The 17,156-nt window shown below is 36.8% G+C and overlaps 1 protein-coding gene across 1 annotated transcript in view; it reads left to right on the top strand.

Moving 5' to 3' along the window:
• LOC126263364 (dynein axonemal heavy chain 10) overlaps nucleotides 1-17,156 on the top strand; it is a 1,742,213-nt gene that overhangs the window by 945,629 nt on the left and 779,428 nt on the right. The window contains exon 34 of the mRNA XM_049960456.1: nucleotides 3,968-4,093. Coding sequence (XP_049816413.1) covers nucleotides 3,968-4,093 — 126 coding nt within the window. The remainder of the gene's footprint in view (nucleotides 1-3,967; nucleotides 4,094-17,156) is intronic.

Raw genomic sequence — 17,156 nt, 5'->3', positions numbered from 1 at the left:
GTTAATAATTGGTTTGCAACAGTTTGTGTTGTCAGATCTGGGCTCATGAGACCTTGTATCAATGCCATGGCAGTTATATGATCTCCCACTGCTCCCTTTGCAATATGGCAATCATGGCAGGCATCTGTCTGTGTCGATATCCAGAACCACTCATCTATGAGTGTGAGAATGTTCATGTGTCCACTGACACCACGTTATTGCACAACTGATGCAGCATGTCCAACTTTTGGCAATTTTCCAAAAGCATCATCTCACCATTTTGAATGCCACATTTTGACCTGTTTCAAACTCACTCAGTTGGCTGTATGAAGCAGGAGTGCATCACTGTAGCATGACTGCCTGGTTGCTTCACACGTTAACACCACACTGAGCCTTCTGGCTGTGACATTCCATATTAGACGGTAGGCACAGATGGTGTCCTGGTAGATATGGCACTATGCTATCTGTTGGTGGACGATGTTGAAACCATTATCAGTACATCTTCTATCACCCAGGTGGCATATGTTATCCTCAGATCAAAATCAGCGTCATATTTAAAGGTGTACTACTTCTTTTTCTGGCTGTGTATATGCTCTATTTGCTTGTCTTATAGTACTGACAAGGTTTCTTTGCAAGATGAATGAATCTGATCTTTTTATGTAAGTGATAGATGTATAGACACAACTTCTACACAGAGAGCAAACTGAAAAAATTGCTATGTAAGTAATTAAGCATCTATCGATTCAGAAAGGTCTTGTATGCAAAGTTATAGAGCCTTATAAAGCCTTAATCAGGTACCAAGAATTTCATAATAGACAATTTTATGAAACTGGTTTTCATCAATCTGAAATTGATAGAAGTCTCCGTATTGGAAGTTTCACGATTAACTGTGCTTGTTACCATGGTGGAAACAAACTCACAGACATTAAGAATACATAGAAAGCTAAATTTTGAACAAGAGATGAATTACCCACTTACTATATCCAGAAATTCATCTAATGAGTAGAAGGAGTTGCCACTCAGAAATTCTTTTAATTTACTTTTAAATGCTATATGTCTATCTGTCAGACTTTTGATGCTATTAGGTAAGTAACCAAAGACTTTTGTGGCAGCATAATTTACCCCCTTCTGAGCCAAAGTTAGATTTAACCTTGAGTAGTGAAGATCATCCTTTCTCCTCGTGTTGTAGCCATGTACACTATATTACTTTTGAATTTGTTTGCATTGTTAATAACAAATTTCATAAGTGAATATATAAGTCTTTCTGCTCCCGGGATTGGAATGACTCCTTACCCTCTCCCTTAAAACCCACATCCTTTCGTCTTTCCCTCTCCTTTCCTCTTTCCTGCCGAAGCAACCGCTGGTTGCGAAAGCTAGAATTTTGTGTGTATGTTTGTGTTTGTTTGTGTGTCTATCGACCTGCCAGCACTTTCATTTGGTAAGTCACATCATCTGTCGACCTGCCAGCACTTTCATTTGGTAAGTCACATCATCTTTGTTTTTATATATATATAGAGGGAAACATTCCACGTGGGAAAAATATATCTAAAAACAAAGATGATGTGACTTACCAAACGAAAGTGCCGGCACGTCGATAGACACACAAACAAACACGAACATACACACAAAATTCAAGCTTTCGCAACAAACTGTTGCCTCATCAGGAAAGAGGGAAGGAGAGGGAAAGACAAAAGGATGTGGGTTTTAAGGGAGAGGGTAAGGAGTCATTCCAATCCCGGGAGCGGAAAGACTTACCTTAGGGGGAAAAAAGGACGGGTATACACTCGCACACACACATATCCATCCACACATATACAGACACAAGCAGACATATTTAAAGACAAAGGGTTTGGGCAGATATGTCAGTCGAGGCAGAAGTGCAGAGGCAAAGATATTGTTGAATGACAGGTAAGGTATGAGTGGCGGCAACTTGAAATTAGCAGAGATTGAGGCCTGGTGGATAACGGGAAGAGAGGATATATTGAAGAGCAAGTTCCCATCTCCGGAGTTTGGATAGGTTGGTGTTAGTGGGAAGTATCCAGGTAACCCGGACGGTGTAACACTGCGCCAAGATGTGCTGGCCGTGCACCAAGGCATGTTTATCCACAGGGTGATCCTCATTACCAACAAACACTGTCTGCCTGTGCCCATTCATGCGAATGGACAGTTTGTTGCTGGTCATTCCCACATAGAATGCATCACAGTGTAGGCAGGTCAGTTGGTAGATCACGTGGGTGCTTTCACACATGGCTCTGCCTTTGATCGAGTACACCTTCCGGGTTACAGGACTGGAGTAGGTGGTGGTGGGAGGGTGCATGGGACAGGTTTTACACCGGGGGCAGTTACTAGGGTAGGAGCCAGAGGGTAGGGAAGGTGGTTTGGGGATTTCATAGGGATGAACTAAGAGGTTACGAAGGTTAGGTGGACGGCGGAAAGACACTCTTGGTGGAGTGGGGAGGATTTCATGAAGGATGGATCTCATTTCAGGGCAGGATTTGAGGAAGTCATATCCCTGCTGGAGAGCCACATTCAGAATCTGATCCAGTCCCGGAAAGTATCCTGTCACAAGTGGGAAGCAAATAACCAGAGCCACTTCCTCATCCTCTCAAACCCAGAACCTCCCACCGAAGAACCACAAAAGTGCCCCATAGAAAAAGGGAATGCTCGTCTTGTTTGACTTTATTGTACGCATAAAATATTCTTCTCTTATGTAAATTTACTCCAAGCTCCTTAAAATGCCTCTAAAATTTAGGAAACGCTGTTTTGTTTTTTATCCTGTTATTGATAACTGTTGAATTTGGACAACTTTCAAACCAATATGAGCATGCATGGAATAATGTACATTATTATAATACACAAAAAATAGCTAAAATAGGAGTTTAGAGATTACTGAATGTTTTTACTTGTACTGAAAAATTTTCTTCTCTGTCAAGAGGTCGGTCGCTTTTCACTTTCTGCCTCACATATCAAGAATAATTAATTATTCTCATTGTATTGTTTGTTTTCCACACAGAGTAATTCAGTATCTCTTTATATATGTGATACCTGCAGAACCACATTTCTTGCTCTTGCTCTCTAAATTGTGCAAAAGTAATTATTAGTCCTCTAGTATTTAAATTCCAGTCACTGTTACATAGAACTTCATGCCTGCATTTTACATCTTTGTAATAGAATGTTCACTGCAAATCTTTCCTTCTTAATTCAACCATAACAATGGTGATTAAGTTTGGGGGCTGTGGATTAAATTACTTTAAGATATACAGCAACCGGCCAATTTTTATATAATTTTCTTTATGCGCAAACTGTGTTTTATATGCATCAGTGACCTTATTCTGCATCATGTAACTGATTTGTGTACATAATACTCATATGCTAGTGAATGTAAAATGATATATACTAAGTTTATATACCTGATAAAATTAATTAGAAGGTCCAGAATAAAAAGTGCTGCAGGATTCAAAATTCAGTCAACATAAACATCATAATGTTGAAGCTATATGTGTTATCACAACTGAGGATGCGCTGTAACCTAAACTTGGCATAAATAAACTTTTCTATAACTTGGATAGTTGCTGTGTTAATTCAAATAACTTTACAATCTTCCATTTTTTGTAAACATTCCTATTTTCAGTTTCCTCCTCCCATTATTAATGAACTGTTCAAAATCTCTGAAAACTGCTATCCTGTTTTCTGTTTTATGTCCTGTATGACAACTGATCTGTACCACTTCTTCTTTCAGTAGTTTGTACAGTTAACTAGATAATTTTGATGTTTCTGTCCATCTATTATTAATTAATCAATATTTGATTTTAAATGTTTCTGTAATTTGTTATTGTTATTGTTGTTTTGAGTGTGTGTGATGGGGAGGGGGAGGGGAGGGGGGGTGGAAGATATAGAGATAGAGAGAATTAAGAACATAGAACTAATTTTGCATGAGAGAAACTTTTATAATATGTAATTACATATGACATACATTTTTGTCTTGTAGGGAGCTTTGACTATGGCTATGAATATATGGGGCTAAATGGCAGACTTGTCATTACACCTCTTACAGACCGTATCTATCTCACATTTACACAAGCCCTCTCCATGCAGCTGGGTGGAGCACCAGCAGGTAAGACAAAAATAAATTAAGGTTTCTCATTTTAGTGAAAGGATATTTTTCTCTAAAGGAATCTTTTGCTTACACAGGAACATGAAATTTAGTAGTATAATCTTCCACCATTAACTTAGTATGTTGTTTACTCTACATTACTTTGTCATTTGATACTTCCAGTAATTTGTTGACAAAAAATAAGAAAAGTATGTAGCTGATGTTTTAACCTTCAAACAACAATTTATTATTTCAAGATTACCAGTAATTAAAGTACTCTCATATGCACTTTTATATAGGGCTATATACAAAGTGCACACAACAATATTTTAATTTCAGTCTCTTTTACCACATGATGACAAGAACTTTGCATTTTTATTGACAGTTTTGCACGCACCAGTTTTCATGACGTTCACTGTGCATGCAGCTAATGTTTATAGATTACAGTAACACTATTTTTGGAGTATCACATCAGAAAGTTGCAGTTAATATGCTGAAACCAGTAATGTTATTGTTTATAGTGATTAATGGTGATCCTGACATAATAAATTATTTTCTGAAATAACCTGTATTTTTATAGATATGAAATGTTCACCACAACACACCAGATTTAATGAGTGGGATGTGTCTCATGTATGCAGTGATCCATGACCATACTTGTTTATTATAGTGCCTTTATGAACTGATTCTGTAGTATTTCTTTAGCAATTACAGAAATTTGCACCAGACTATCATCATGCTGCCCAAAGCAGGAATAATTTGCTATTACACACATTGGATTGAACAATTCGTGTTATCTGGGCTACACGTTCATTATTGGAAAATTCTGAGTGAAAGATAATGTGTAGAACAAGAGCCTTAGTAATGGAATTTCTGAAGGCTCACAGTCTGCTGCATTGCACCCATAACTAATCATGGATCCTGGTTCAGAGTCAAGCTGGAAGCCTGAACTAGAGGCATTGTTGGTTCTGTGAGAAGCTAGGATGTAAATTCCTAGACATGCTCCATGGGGTTCAGAATTATAGTGTATGCTGTATGGCTCAGTGGTGCATTGTACATCAGAGCCTGATACCCAAGTAGCTGATTTTGTATGGGGTGTACACAATGTATTTCTTTTTTTTTTCCATCCAGTAAAGATAGTGATAATCTTACAAGACCCTGAATCATTAGTGAAAGTCATTGTTCCAGCAATTAAAATCATAGTGATCAGCTACCGGATCAGATGTAACAAAGTCCCAGAGTTTTAAGCACTTCTGTAGAGCAGTAAAGCTCACAGTCGAATTGGCTAAAACCCAAAATTGACAACAGAGAGATTTTGGAGTAAATCTAAGTGTTTTACATTCAGTTCAGCCTGCAGCATAGTATATGTCATTATAAGACATAATGAAATTGAGAGCTCCAAAACTAGCAGCAATAAGGTAATATAATATTATATTAAAATATATTACCTTTTTGTGGCTAGTTAAAATCTAAGTGTGACCCTTAATGGAACAGTGTGTGGTTTAATAGCCTCCAAACGATTAAAAGACCAGGTAATATTTTATTACATCATCATTGAAAAATGATGGAAGTCATTCATAACTGTCAAGAATCTAGAGACAGTTATCTAGTATGACTTGAATTGTATTGACACCAGAAGTTGGATTGTTGGAAAGGTAAATATTAGATTGATATTCAGCAGAATTCTAATTCATCCATAGAAGAGGTTGCTTGAAAACCTTTTAGCTTACTAATTCTTTGGCATTATTTCATAGTCTCAGATCCCAAATTCTGTTAATACAGAAAAGTCAAAAAAGAGGTATAATTTGTCACATTTCCTGAGACTAAGAGACAGTGCCACACAAATTATCTATAATTTCTGATGCAAGATACAAAGGAAAAATACACCATGTGGATATTCACTCTTAAATGCTGAGAGCCAATGTTACAAGACACATCAGCATGCAAGGGTCATTTCATAAGTCATGGCAACTATGGTATATATTGTATTAATATGACAACACGAGAAACCCATGATGTGCTTTGAACCAGGTAAGACAATGAGTATCTGAATGCCAACATAATGTAGGATCCAGTACAGGAGAGCACTGCAAAGGATGAAATGAATCACTTACATTGGAACTCTGAGTAAATTTATTTTTCTTTAGTGCAAATGGAACAAAAATGGATCAGAAACAATTAGTCCTTCAAAATAGCCCTGCAGTGGATCCATGAAGCATTGTCAATGATGGGGAAGGCTTTGAATGCCATTGGTATTGCCATTGCCATTAATATTTGCCATGTCTTGCCAAAATGCAGTGTCAATGTCTGCCCTGTTTGCTAAGTGCCTCCCACAGAATGGTTTCTTCAGTTGTGGATTGAGGTTGAAGTCACATGGAATTGGTTCTGGCGAATAGTGTAGGTGCCGATGGACCCATCTTTTAGAACAGCCAAACTCACACTCTGTGTTTCAGGAAGTCATATGGAGCCATCCTTGTATGCAGTTCAATCTGTTGGTTGATTTTGGTAATGTTTACCATGTGCTTTTAAATGTATTTACTGTGATTAAATTGATGCCTCATGTTTGTATGATATACCATAGGTGCCATTACTTATGGAGAAACCCTTGTACACGCTACTTCTTTCCACATAAATCTTATCTATGATGGTGAAGTTGCTGAATATCTTGTTCATGTAGCATTATTTACTTGTTCAGTGTGTTATATCCATGATAAACATTATGGTGTGGAACATATCTTTAATCTACAATTGAAAACACTTCTGCTGTCTGTCAGACTTTTATTTACATGGGTCATTTGTCAAAGAGTTTTAGAGCTGCATATTTCACTCCTTTCTGTGCCAAAATTAGATTAATTAAAGGGAGATTAATTACAGGATAATGCAGGTGAGTTTTCCTTCTAGTTTATTACTCTCAAACTCAGAGAAATTTCATGCTGATTCATCAAAATGTCCAATCATTGCTAAACAAATTTAGTGAAGTTGAAATTTTATGTACTGATGAGCTAAAAAACACTTCAGTAATGTGTATAACTGAATACTGGCTGCCTAAAGAAGCAATGTCAGTCACAAAATTTGGAGACTTTAATCTTTCATCATCATTCTCTAGAATTACATCCAGTGATGGAGGGTAATGTATATTTATTAAAAGTGGCATTGATTATTGTAACATAAAATCCATTGAACTGTTAGCTGAAGAAAAAGTTTTCGAAGTATCCACAGTTGAACTCTCTGCATTAAAATTAATAATCATCTGTGTATATAGGAGTCCTGATGGGAACTTAAATGATTTCTGTCATCAAATAGAAGCAGCTTTAAATACCATTAAAAACTTCAACAAAACAGTGATCATATGTGGAGATTTTAATATTGATTTCAAGAAATCTCAAAAGACCAGCAAAGCTTGATGACCCTACTGGAAACATATATCATAAAAGCCACCATAGACTCTCCTACAAGAGTTACACCAACAACTAGCTCAACAATTGATCAGATATTAATAAACACAAATGTAAATCACAATTACTGTGCCAGAAATCTTAATACTGGCTTCAGTGATCACTATGCACAGTTTATTGCTTTGCACACCCCAAGTGAAGTAACTGAGAAAGAGGAACTTGTGAAAGAAGCAAGGAAATTCACTAACAAACAAATAAACCTTTTTATACAGGGACTAAGTGAAGAAACTTGGTATGAAGTATATACTTGTGGAAATACTAACAAAAAGTTTGAAAAATTCATGGAAATCTTCATGTCATACTTTGAAGCTGCTTTTCCATTAAAAAAAAATTGTCAATCTAACTTCAAAAAGAACAAATGGATTACAACGGGTATTAGAATCTCTTGTGCAGAGAAAAAAGAAGATTACACGCTATAGCAAAGACACAGAAAATCCCTCATGAATTTCATTTGTACCTGAAGAATTACAAGAGGACCCTCAAAAATGTTGTAAGGAAAGCTAAAACAATGGCAAATGACAAATACATTGAAAATTCAAAAAACAAATCTAAAGCTATATGGGAAGTCATAAAAAATCAAACAAGTGAAACTAAACAATATAAAAATATGAACTTATGTTATGAAGGACAAATGATTTCTTGCCCAACAGAAATTGCAGGGACCTTCAACAAATATTTTGCAAACATAAGTGAACAGTTGGTGAGTGGACTGGAAGAACACAACAAAATATCACCTCCATCATGCAATAGTGTGAGAAATGTGTCTACATCTTTGTTTCTTTCACTGACAAATACTGAAGAAATTTTATCAGTTATAAAAACCTTTAAAATAGAGTACTCATGTGGATTTGATGGAATACCAGATGCAATTATTAGAAAATGCTGTCTTGCCTTAGCTGAACCCCTGACACACTTGTGAAACAGCTCACTGGCATAGTCTCAGATCCCAAATTCTGTTAATACAGAAAAGTCAAAAAAGAGGTATAATTTGTCACATTTCCTGAGACTAAGAGACAGTGCCACACAAATTATCTATAATTTCTGATGCAAGATACAAAGGAAAAATACATCATGTGGATATTCACTCTTAAATGCTGAGAGCCAATGTTACAAGACACATCAGCATGCAAGGGTCCTTCATGCTTAAAAACAGCAAAACTGAAACCAATCTTCAAAAAAGGAAATCTGGAATGTGTTTCAAATTATAGACCAATAGCCCATCTGCCTGTGTTTTCAAAAATTTTATAAATTTTTTTTTATAAGATATTGTCTGATTTCCTAAATAAAAATAAAATTCTCTCTCCTTTACAGCATGGCTTCAGGAAAGGCTATTCAACTGAAAGTGCAATATTTGAATTTCTTTATGAAATCTATACTAAACTGGATGCAAATGAGTTTGTGACAGGCATATGTCTTGATTTATCTAAAGCTTTTGACGTCATTGACCATAATGCCCTACTGCAGTAGCTTGAACAATTAGGAATTAGAGTTATATCCAATGAGTGGCTCAAGACATACCTATGTGGTCGCAAACAGGTGGTTGAAGTGCAATAAACTGACCATAACAAAATCACCTACTACTATTCAGGATATGAAAATGTGAAATATAGCATCTCTCAAGGATCAGTATTAGGACCCATTATGTTTCTCCTCTATGTCAATGATCTTATGTACATCAAGTATTGCCAAACTACCCTCCAATTTGCAGACAATACAAGCTTCCTTATTAGTGGTAAAACAGAAGAAATACTAAAAGACTCCGCTATCCAAACAATGAACAGTGTAGGACAGTGGTTCAGCTACAACAAGCTAATTATAAACAAAGAAAAGACAGTAGCACTGAACTTCTATAATGTAAAAGGAAGACACCACCCAAACATAGAAATTGAACTTAGGGACAGAGTTCTTGAAAGTGTTGACAGCACTAAATTTCTGGGACTCTGGCTCCAGAACAAAACAAAATAGGAGGTACATATTGAATATTTGCAAAGAAAACTAAGCAAAACCTGTTACATGATACGGATCCTAAAAACTTGTTGGAGCAAAGCCAGCCTGTTAAATGTATACTACTCCTATGTACATTCTGTAATTAAATATGGCATAATCTTCTGGGGCAATGCAACAACAAATATTAAACTTTTCAGGATGCAAAAGAGAATACTAAGAATTATTGATGGGGTAAACAATACGAAATCATGGAGACCAATATTCAAAAAACTGTCAGTTCTTCCTCTTCCTTGCATTTTTATCTACGAAACATCAGTTTTCATTAAACAATATATTCATAGAAACCCAGATATCTTATTAAAAAAATGAAGATATACATGCACACGATACAAGGCAAAAATCTGACCTTCATATCAGGAGAAAGAAAACTGGCGTTCTACGGATCGGAGCGTGGAATGTCAGATCCCTTAATCAGGCAGGTAGGTTAGAAAATTTAAAAAGGGAAATGGATAGGTTAAAGTTAGATATAGTGGGAATTAGTGAAGTTCGGTGGCAGGAGGAACAAGACTTTTGGTCAGGTGATTACAGGGTTATAAATACAAAATCAAATAGGGGTAATGCAGGAGTAGGTTTAATAATGAATAAAAAAATAGGAATGCGGGTTAGCTACTACAAACAGCATGGTGAACGCATTATTGTGGCCAAGATAAACACGAAGCCCATGCCTACTACAGTAGTACAAGTTTATATGCCAACTAGCTCTGCAGACGATGAAGAAATTGATGAAATGTATGGCGAGATAAAAGAAATTATTCAGGTAGTGAAGGGAGATGAAAATTTAATAGTCATGGGTGACTGGAATTCGTCAGTAGGAAAAGGGAGAGAAGGAAACATAGTAGGTGAATATGGATTGGGGGGAAGAAATGAAAGAGGAAGCCGCCTCGTAGAATTTTTCACAGAGCATAACTTAATCATAGCTAACACTCGGTCAAGAATCATAAAAGAAGGTTGTATTCCTGGAAGAATCCTGGAGATACTAAAGGGTATCACGTAGATTATATAATGGTAAGACAGAGATTTAGGAACCAGGTTTTAAATTGTAAGACATTTCCAGGGGCAGATGTGGATTCTGACCACAATCTATTGGTTATGAACTGCAGATTGAAACTGAAGAAACTGCAAAAAGGTGGGAATTTAAGGAGATGGGACCTGGATAAACTGAAAAAACCAGAGGTTGTAGAGAGTTTCAGGAAGAGCATAAGGGAACAATTGACAGGAATGGGGGAAAGAAATACAGTAGAAGAAGAATGGGTAGCTCTGAGGGATGAAGTAGTGAAGGCAGCAGAGGGTCAAGTAGGTAAAAAGACGAGGGCTAATAGAAATCCTTGGGTAACAGAAGAAATATTGAATTTAATTGATGAAAGGAGAAAATATAAAAATGCAGTAAATGAAGCAGGCAAAAGGGAATACAAACGTCTCAAAAATGAGATCGACAGGAAGTGCAAAATGGCTAAGCAGGGATGGCTACAGGACAAATGTAAGGATGTAGAGGCTTGTCTCACTCGGGGTAAGATAGATACTGCCTACTGGAAAATTAAAGAGACCTTTGCAGAGAAGAGAACCACTTGTATGAATATCAAGAGCTCAGATGGCAACCCAGTTCTAAGCAAAGAAGGGAAGGCAGAAAGGTGGAAGGAGTATATAGAGGGTTTATACAAGGGCGATGTACTTGAGGACAATATTATGGAAATGGAAGAGGATGTAGATGAAGATGAAATGGGAGATAAGATACTGCGTGAAGAGTTTGACAGAGCACTGAAAGACCTGAGTCGAAACAAGGCCCCGGGAGTAGACAACATTCCATTAGAACTACTGATGGCCTTGGGAGAACCAGTCATGACAAAACTCTACCATCTGGTGAGCAAGATGTATGAGACAGGTGAAATACCCACAGACTTCAAGAAGACTATAATAATTCCAATCCCAAAGAAAGCAGGTGTTGACAGATGTGAAAATTAACGAACTATCAGTTTAATAAGTCACAGCTGCAAAATACTAACGCGAATTCTTTACAGACGAATGGAAAAACTGGTAGAAGCGGACCTCGGGTAAGATCAGTTTGGATTCCGTAGAAATGTTGGAACACGTGAGGCAATACTAACCTTACGACTTATCTTAGAAGAAAGATTAAGGAAAGGCAAAGCTACGTTTCTAGCATTTGTAGACTTAGAGAAAGCTTTTGACAACGTTAACTGGAATACTCTCTTTCAAATTCTGAAGGTGGCAGGGGTAAAATACAGGGAGCGAAAGGCTATTTACAATTTGTACAGAAACCAGATGGCAATTATAAGAGTCGAGGAGCATGAAAGGGAAGCAGTGGTTGGGAAAGGAATGAGACAGGGTTGTAGCCTCTCCCCGATGTTATTCAATCTGTATATTGAGCAAGCAGTAAAGGAAACAAAAGAAAAATTCGGAGTAGGTATTAAAATTCATGGAGAAGAAGTAAAAACTTTGAGGTTTGCCGATGACATTGTAATTCTGTCAGAGACAGCAAAGGACTTGGAAGAGCAGTTGAATGGAATGGACAGTGTCTTGAAAGGAGGATATAAGATGAACATCAACAAAAGCAAAACGAGGATAATGGAATGTAGTCAAATTAAATCAGGTGATGCTGAGGGGATTAGATTAGGAAATGAGACACTTAAAGTAGTAAAGGAGTTTTGCTATTTGGGGAGTAAAATAACTGATGATGGTCGAAGTAGAGAGGATATAAAATGTAGACTGGCAATGGCAAGGAAATCGTTTTTGAAGAAGAGAAATTTGTTAACATCGAGTATAGATTTAAGTGTCAGGAAGTCGTTTCTGAAAGTATTTGTATGGAGTGTAGCCATGTATGGAAGTGAAACATGGACGATAACCAGTTTGGACAAGAAGAGAGTAGAAGCTTTCGAAATGTGGTGCTACAGAAGAATGCTGAAGATAAGGTGGGTAGATGACATAACTAATGAGGAGGTATTGAATAGGATTGGGGAGAAGAGAAATTTGTGGCACAACTTGACTAGAAGAAGTGATCGGTTGGTAGGACATGTTTTGAGGCATCAAGGGATCACAAATTTAGCATTGGAGGGCAGCGTGGAGGGTAAAAATCGTAGAGGGAGACCAAGAGATGAATACACTAAGCAGATTCAGAAGGATGTAGGTTGCAGTAGGTACTGGGAGATGAAGAAGCTTGCACAGGATAGAGTAGCATGGAGAGCTGCATCAAACCTGTCTCAGGACTGAAGACCACAACAACAACAACAACAACAACAACAACAATTATTGTGGGGTTGTAAACAGTGAAAGTAAACTACTCTGAAATGCAACTGTGCATCTGTTGGCTACATTATTTACAGTAGTCGGTGTCCAAATTACAAACCCCATTTTTCAGCCAGTGTAGCCACGCAGTACATCTACACTGAGGGCAATCAACTAAGAAACAAAGTAGGCAAACTGCAACAAGTGCTTGCTATGTTCAAGTTCCCCGTGAAAACCACATGTAAGAGAGTAGCATGTTCAAACAGTCCCACAAACGGATATATCAGTTTATAAAAAACTTTAAATCATGTCAAGATTTGATATTGATGAAATAAAGCCTGTATGGTGTTACCTGTGAAAATCCCTGAAAATTCATCTGGCAACTTTGGAGATTAGCATGTTCAAACAGAGAAGCACACAGATACAACAGTTTTAGACAAAACTTTAAATCAAAGTACTTTCTTTTCCCATGATTTGATTTTGATGAACTGAAGCCTATACAGTGCCCCAAGGTACGCTGAAGTTATATATTAAATCACCATCAAAATTAATGTAGTAGTTTTGGAGAAGCTTGTTCAAACAGAGGGAGAGATAGCGATGACAGTTCTACAGATTTTTTATTAGTGTAGATATGAGACATTATGATTTTCAGCTCTTAGTCTCACACTTTTGAAATTATAATTCTATTTCTCATATTTTTAAGTTCATTACCAGTGATTTTTCTCTCCCTCTATGATTTTTACCCTCCACGCTGCCCTCCAATGCTAAATTTGTGATCCCTTGATGCCTCAAAACATGTCCTACCAACCGATCCCTTCTTCTAGTCAAGTTGTGCCACAAACTTCTCTTCTCCCCAATCCTATTCAATACCTCCTCATTAGTTATGTGATCTACCCACCTTATCTTCAGCATTCTTCTGTAGCACCACATTTCAAAAGCTTCTACTCTCTTCTTGTCCAAACTGGTTATCGTCCATGTTTCACTTCCATACATGGCTACACTCCATACAAATACTTTCAGAAACGACTTCCTGACACTTAAATCTATACTCGATGTTAACAAATTTCTTTTCTTCAGAAACGATTTCCTTGCCATTGCCAGTCTACATTTTATATCCTCTCTACTTCGACCATCATCAGTTATTTTGCTCCCCAAATAGCAAAACTCCTTCACTACTTTAAGTGTCTCATTTCCTAATCTAATCCCCTCAGCATCACCCGATTTAATTTGACTACATTCCATTATCCTCGTTTTGTTCTTGTTGATGTTCATCTTATATCCTCCTTTCAAGACACTGTCCATTCTGTTCAACTGCTCTTCCAAGTGCTTTGCTGTCTCTGACAGAATTACAATGTCATCGGCGAACCTCAAAGTTTTTACTTCTTCTCCATGAATTTTAATACCTACTCTGAATGTTTCTTTTGTTTCCTTTACTGCTTGCTCAATATACAGATTGAATAACATCGGGGAGAGGCTACAACCCTGTCTCACTCCTTTCCCAACCACTGCTTCCCTTTCATGCCCCTCGACTCTTATAACTGCCATCTGGTTTCTGTACAAATTGTAAATAGCCTTTCGCTCCCTGTATTTTACCCCTGCCACCTTCAGAATTTGAAAGAGAGTATTCCAGTTAACGTTGTCAAAAGCTTTCTCTAAGTCTACAAATGCTAGAAATGTAGCTTTGCCTTTCCTTAATCTTTCTTCTAAGATAAGTCATAAGGTTAGTATTGCCTCACGTATTCCAACATTTTTACGGAATCCAAACTGATCTTCCCCAAGGTCCGCTTCTACCAGTTTTTCCATTCGTCTGTAAAGAATTCGCGTTAGTATTTTGCAGCTGTGACTTAAACTGATAGTTCGGTAATCTTCACATCTGTCAACACCTGCTTTCTTTGGTATTGGAATTATTATATTCTTCTTGAAGTCTGTGGGTATTTTGGCTGTCTCATACATCTTGCTCACCAGATTGTAGAGTTTTGTCATGACTGGCTCTCCCAAGGCCATCAGTAGTTCTAATGGAATGTTGTCTACTCCCGGGGCCTTGTTTCGACTCAGGTCTTTCAGTGCTCTGTCAAACTCTTCACGCAGTATCTTATCTCCCATTTCATCTTCATCTACATCCTCTTCCATTTCCATAATATTGTCCTCAAGTACATCGCCCTTGTATAAACCCTCTATATACTCCTTCCACCTTTCTGCCTTCCCTTCTTTGCTTAGAACTGGGTTGCCATCTGAGCTCTTGATATTCATACAAGTGGTTCTCTTCTCTGCAAAGGTCTCTTTAATTTTCCAGTAGGCAGTATCTATCTTACCCCGAGTGAGACAAGCCTCTACATCCTTACATTTGTCCTGTAGCCATCCCTGCTTAGCCATTTTGCACTTCCTGTCGATCTCATTTTTGAGACGTTTGTATTCCCTTTTGCCTGCTTCATTTACTGCATTTTTATATTTTCTCCTTTCATCAATTAAATTCAATATTTCTTCTGTTACCCAAGGATTTCTATTAGCCCTCGTCTTTTTACCTACTTGACCCTCTGCTGCCTTCACTACTTCATCCCTCAGAGCTACCCATTCTTCTTCTACTGTATTTCTTTCCCCCATTCCTGTCAATTGTTCCCTTATGCTCTTCCTGAAACTCTCTACAACCTCTGGTTTTTTCAGTTTATCCAGGTCCCATCTCCTTAAATTCCCACCTTTTTGCAGTTTCTTCAGTTTCAATCTGCAGTTCATAACCAATAGATTGTGGTCAGAATCCACATCTGCCCCTGGAAATGTCTTACAATTTAAAACCTGGTTCCTAAATCTCTGTCTTACCATTATATAATCTATGTGATACCCTTTAGTATCTCCAGGATTCTTCCAGGAATACAACCTTCTTTTATGATTCTTGAACCAAGTGTTAGCTATGATTAAGTTATGCTCTGTGAAAAATTCTACAAGACGGCTTCCTCTTTCATTTCTTCCCGCAATAGTACACAGTTATATATGGACCACTTCACTATTGCTTAACTTTCGATAAGCTCATTAATAGGTTGCAGGTGTACATCCACATACTGCTACAATAGTTTCCTGTTGAACATCTATGAGCAGTAAAAACCTAACCAAAAAGTTCACAGTTCTCGAAGAATAGAATACTTGTGGAGCAGATGCTGTCACTGTTTTAACACATGGTCTAATGGTGTAACACTTACTACATAGTTAACTAGTTGACGTGATGCATTGTTGTCATTCTAACCAACACAGGTCTCTCATCTGAAACTTGGCCATGGACTGACTGACTAGGTACAAAAAACTGGGCCCTTATGTATCCTCACAATAATAGGTACTGAAACTACATATTGTTCGAAGTTAAATTTACAGAAATTACAATTAAAACTCCACTCATGAAATTAACTGAATACATTGAAAAATTGGTCCTTTATAGCAGTTTCTTCTACAGCAAGGGTTAAACTGAATTATTTCTTTAAATCATGAAATTAACAAATATCATTACGCAAACAATACTTTTGACAAAACTGTTAATTACTTTGGAATTAATTAAGGGCTGGCTATGCTGGCATGTTTTCGAAGAGAGCCAAATAGATACTTTAAGATTACTAGTATTTCTTCTTCCAAATTTTTACAATTATTACAGAATTTATATTTGTTTATACATCAACAATACAATTTAAGTTACTAAACAATTACAGATTTCACCCTATAACAAATGATACTAACTAGAAATACTCAAAATAAATTAGAAAATCAGTTACATATATAAAACTAGATCTGATATATTCTTTAATACTGAGGGTCAACCTTTCTCTTTTATGAAAATCAATATTAGATTCACATATGCTAATAGTAATTAGTTCAAAAATGAAAAAAATTAATTTAAGTAGGCTGATGGCAAAACAAGAGAGGAAGTAAAAATATCCCAGCTTGCTTCATCACATCACCCCGTCATTTGATTGACCAGATAGATATTGCAAATAACGAAATGGGCAATTCAATGACCATAAGTGACACCAGAAATTAGGCATAAAATGCAAATAAAAAAAAATTACAAAAGAAATCATATCAAAACTGTAGTATATATTTTTTTTCAAATTTGTACTTATGTGAACTGGCCATACAAAAATCCCCATACGAAATAATTACATACAATGTATTATTGTACAATATCACAAAATATCCACAAGTTTATTTTGAACAAAAATTACACATCTTCATAATAAGTGATGTCCATTTTTGTTAAGTGAAGATTATAGTTTAAAATACATATCACTTTGTAACAAATCCTGTCTTGCTAAACGAAATAAATCCTAATGGGTTGCAATAGACAGAAAATTTTACTTGCTTAATGTTCAGTATTTTTCAGAAGCACATTCTGTTATAACCTTTAA

Source organism: Schistocerca nitens, chromosome 6, assembly GCF_023898315.1.
Source record: "Schistocerca nitens isolate TAMUIC-IGC-003100 chromosome 6, iqSchNite1.1, whole genome shotgun sequence".
In the NCBI taxonomy this organism is placed as follows: domain Eukaryota; kingdom Metazoa; phylum Arthropoda; class Insecta; order Orthoptera; family Acrididae; genus Schistocerca; species Schistocerca nitens.
The sequence above is the reverse complement of the archived record's forward strand: the minus strand, read 5'-3'. Positions and strand labels throughout refer to the sequence as shown.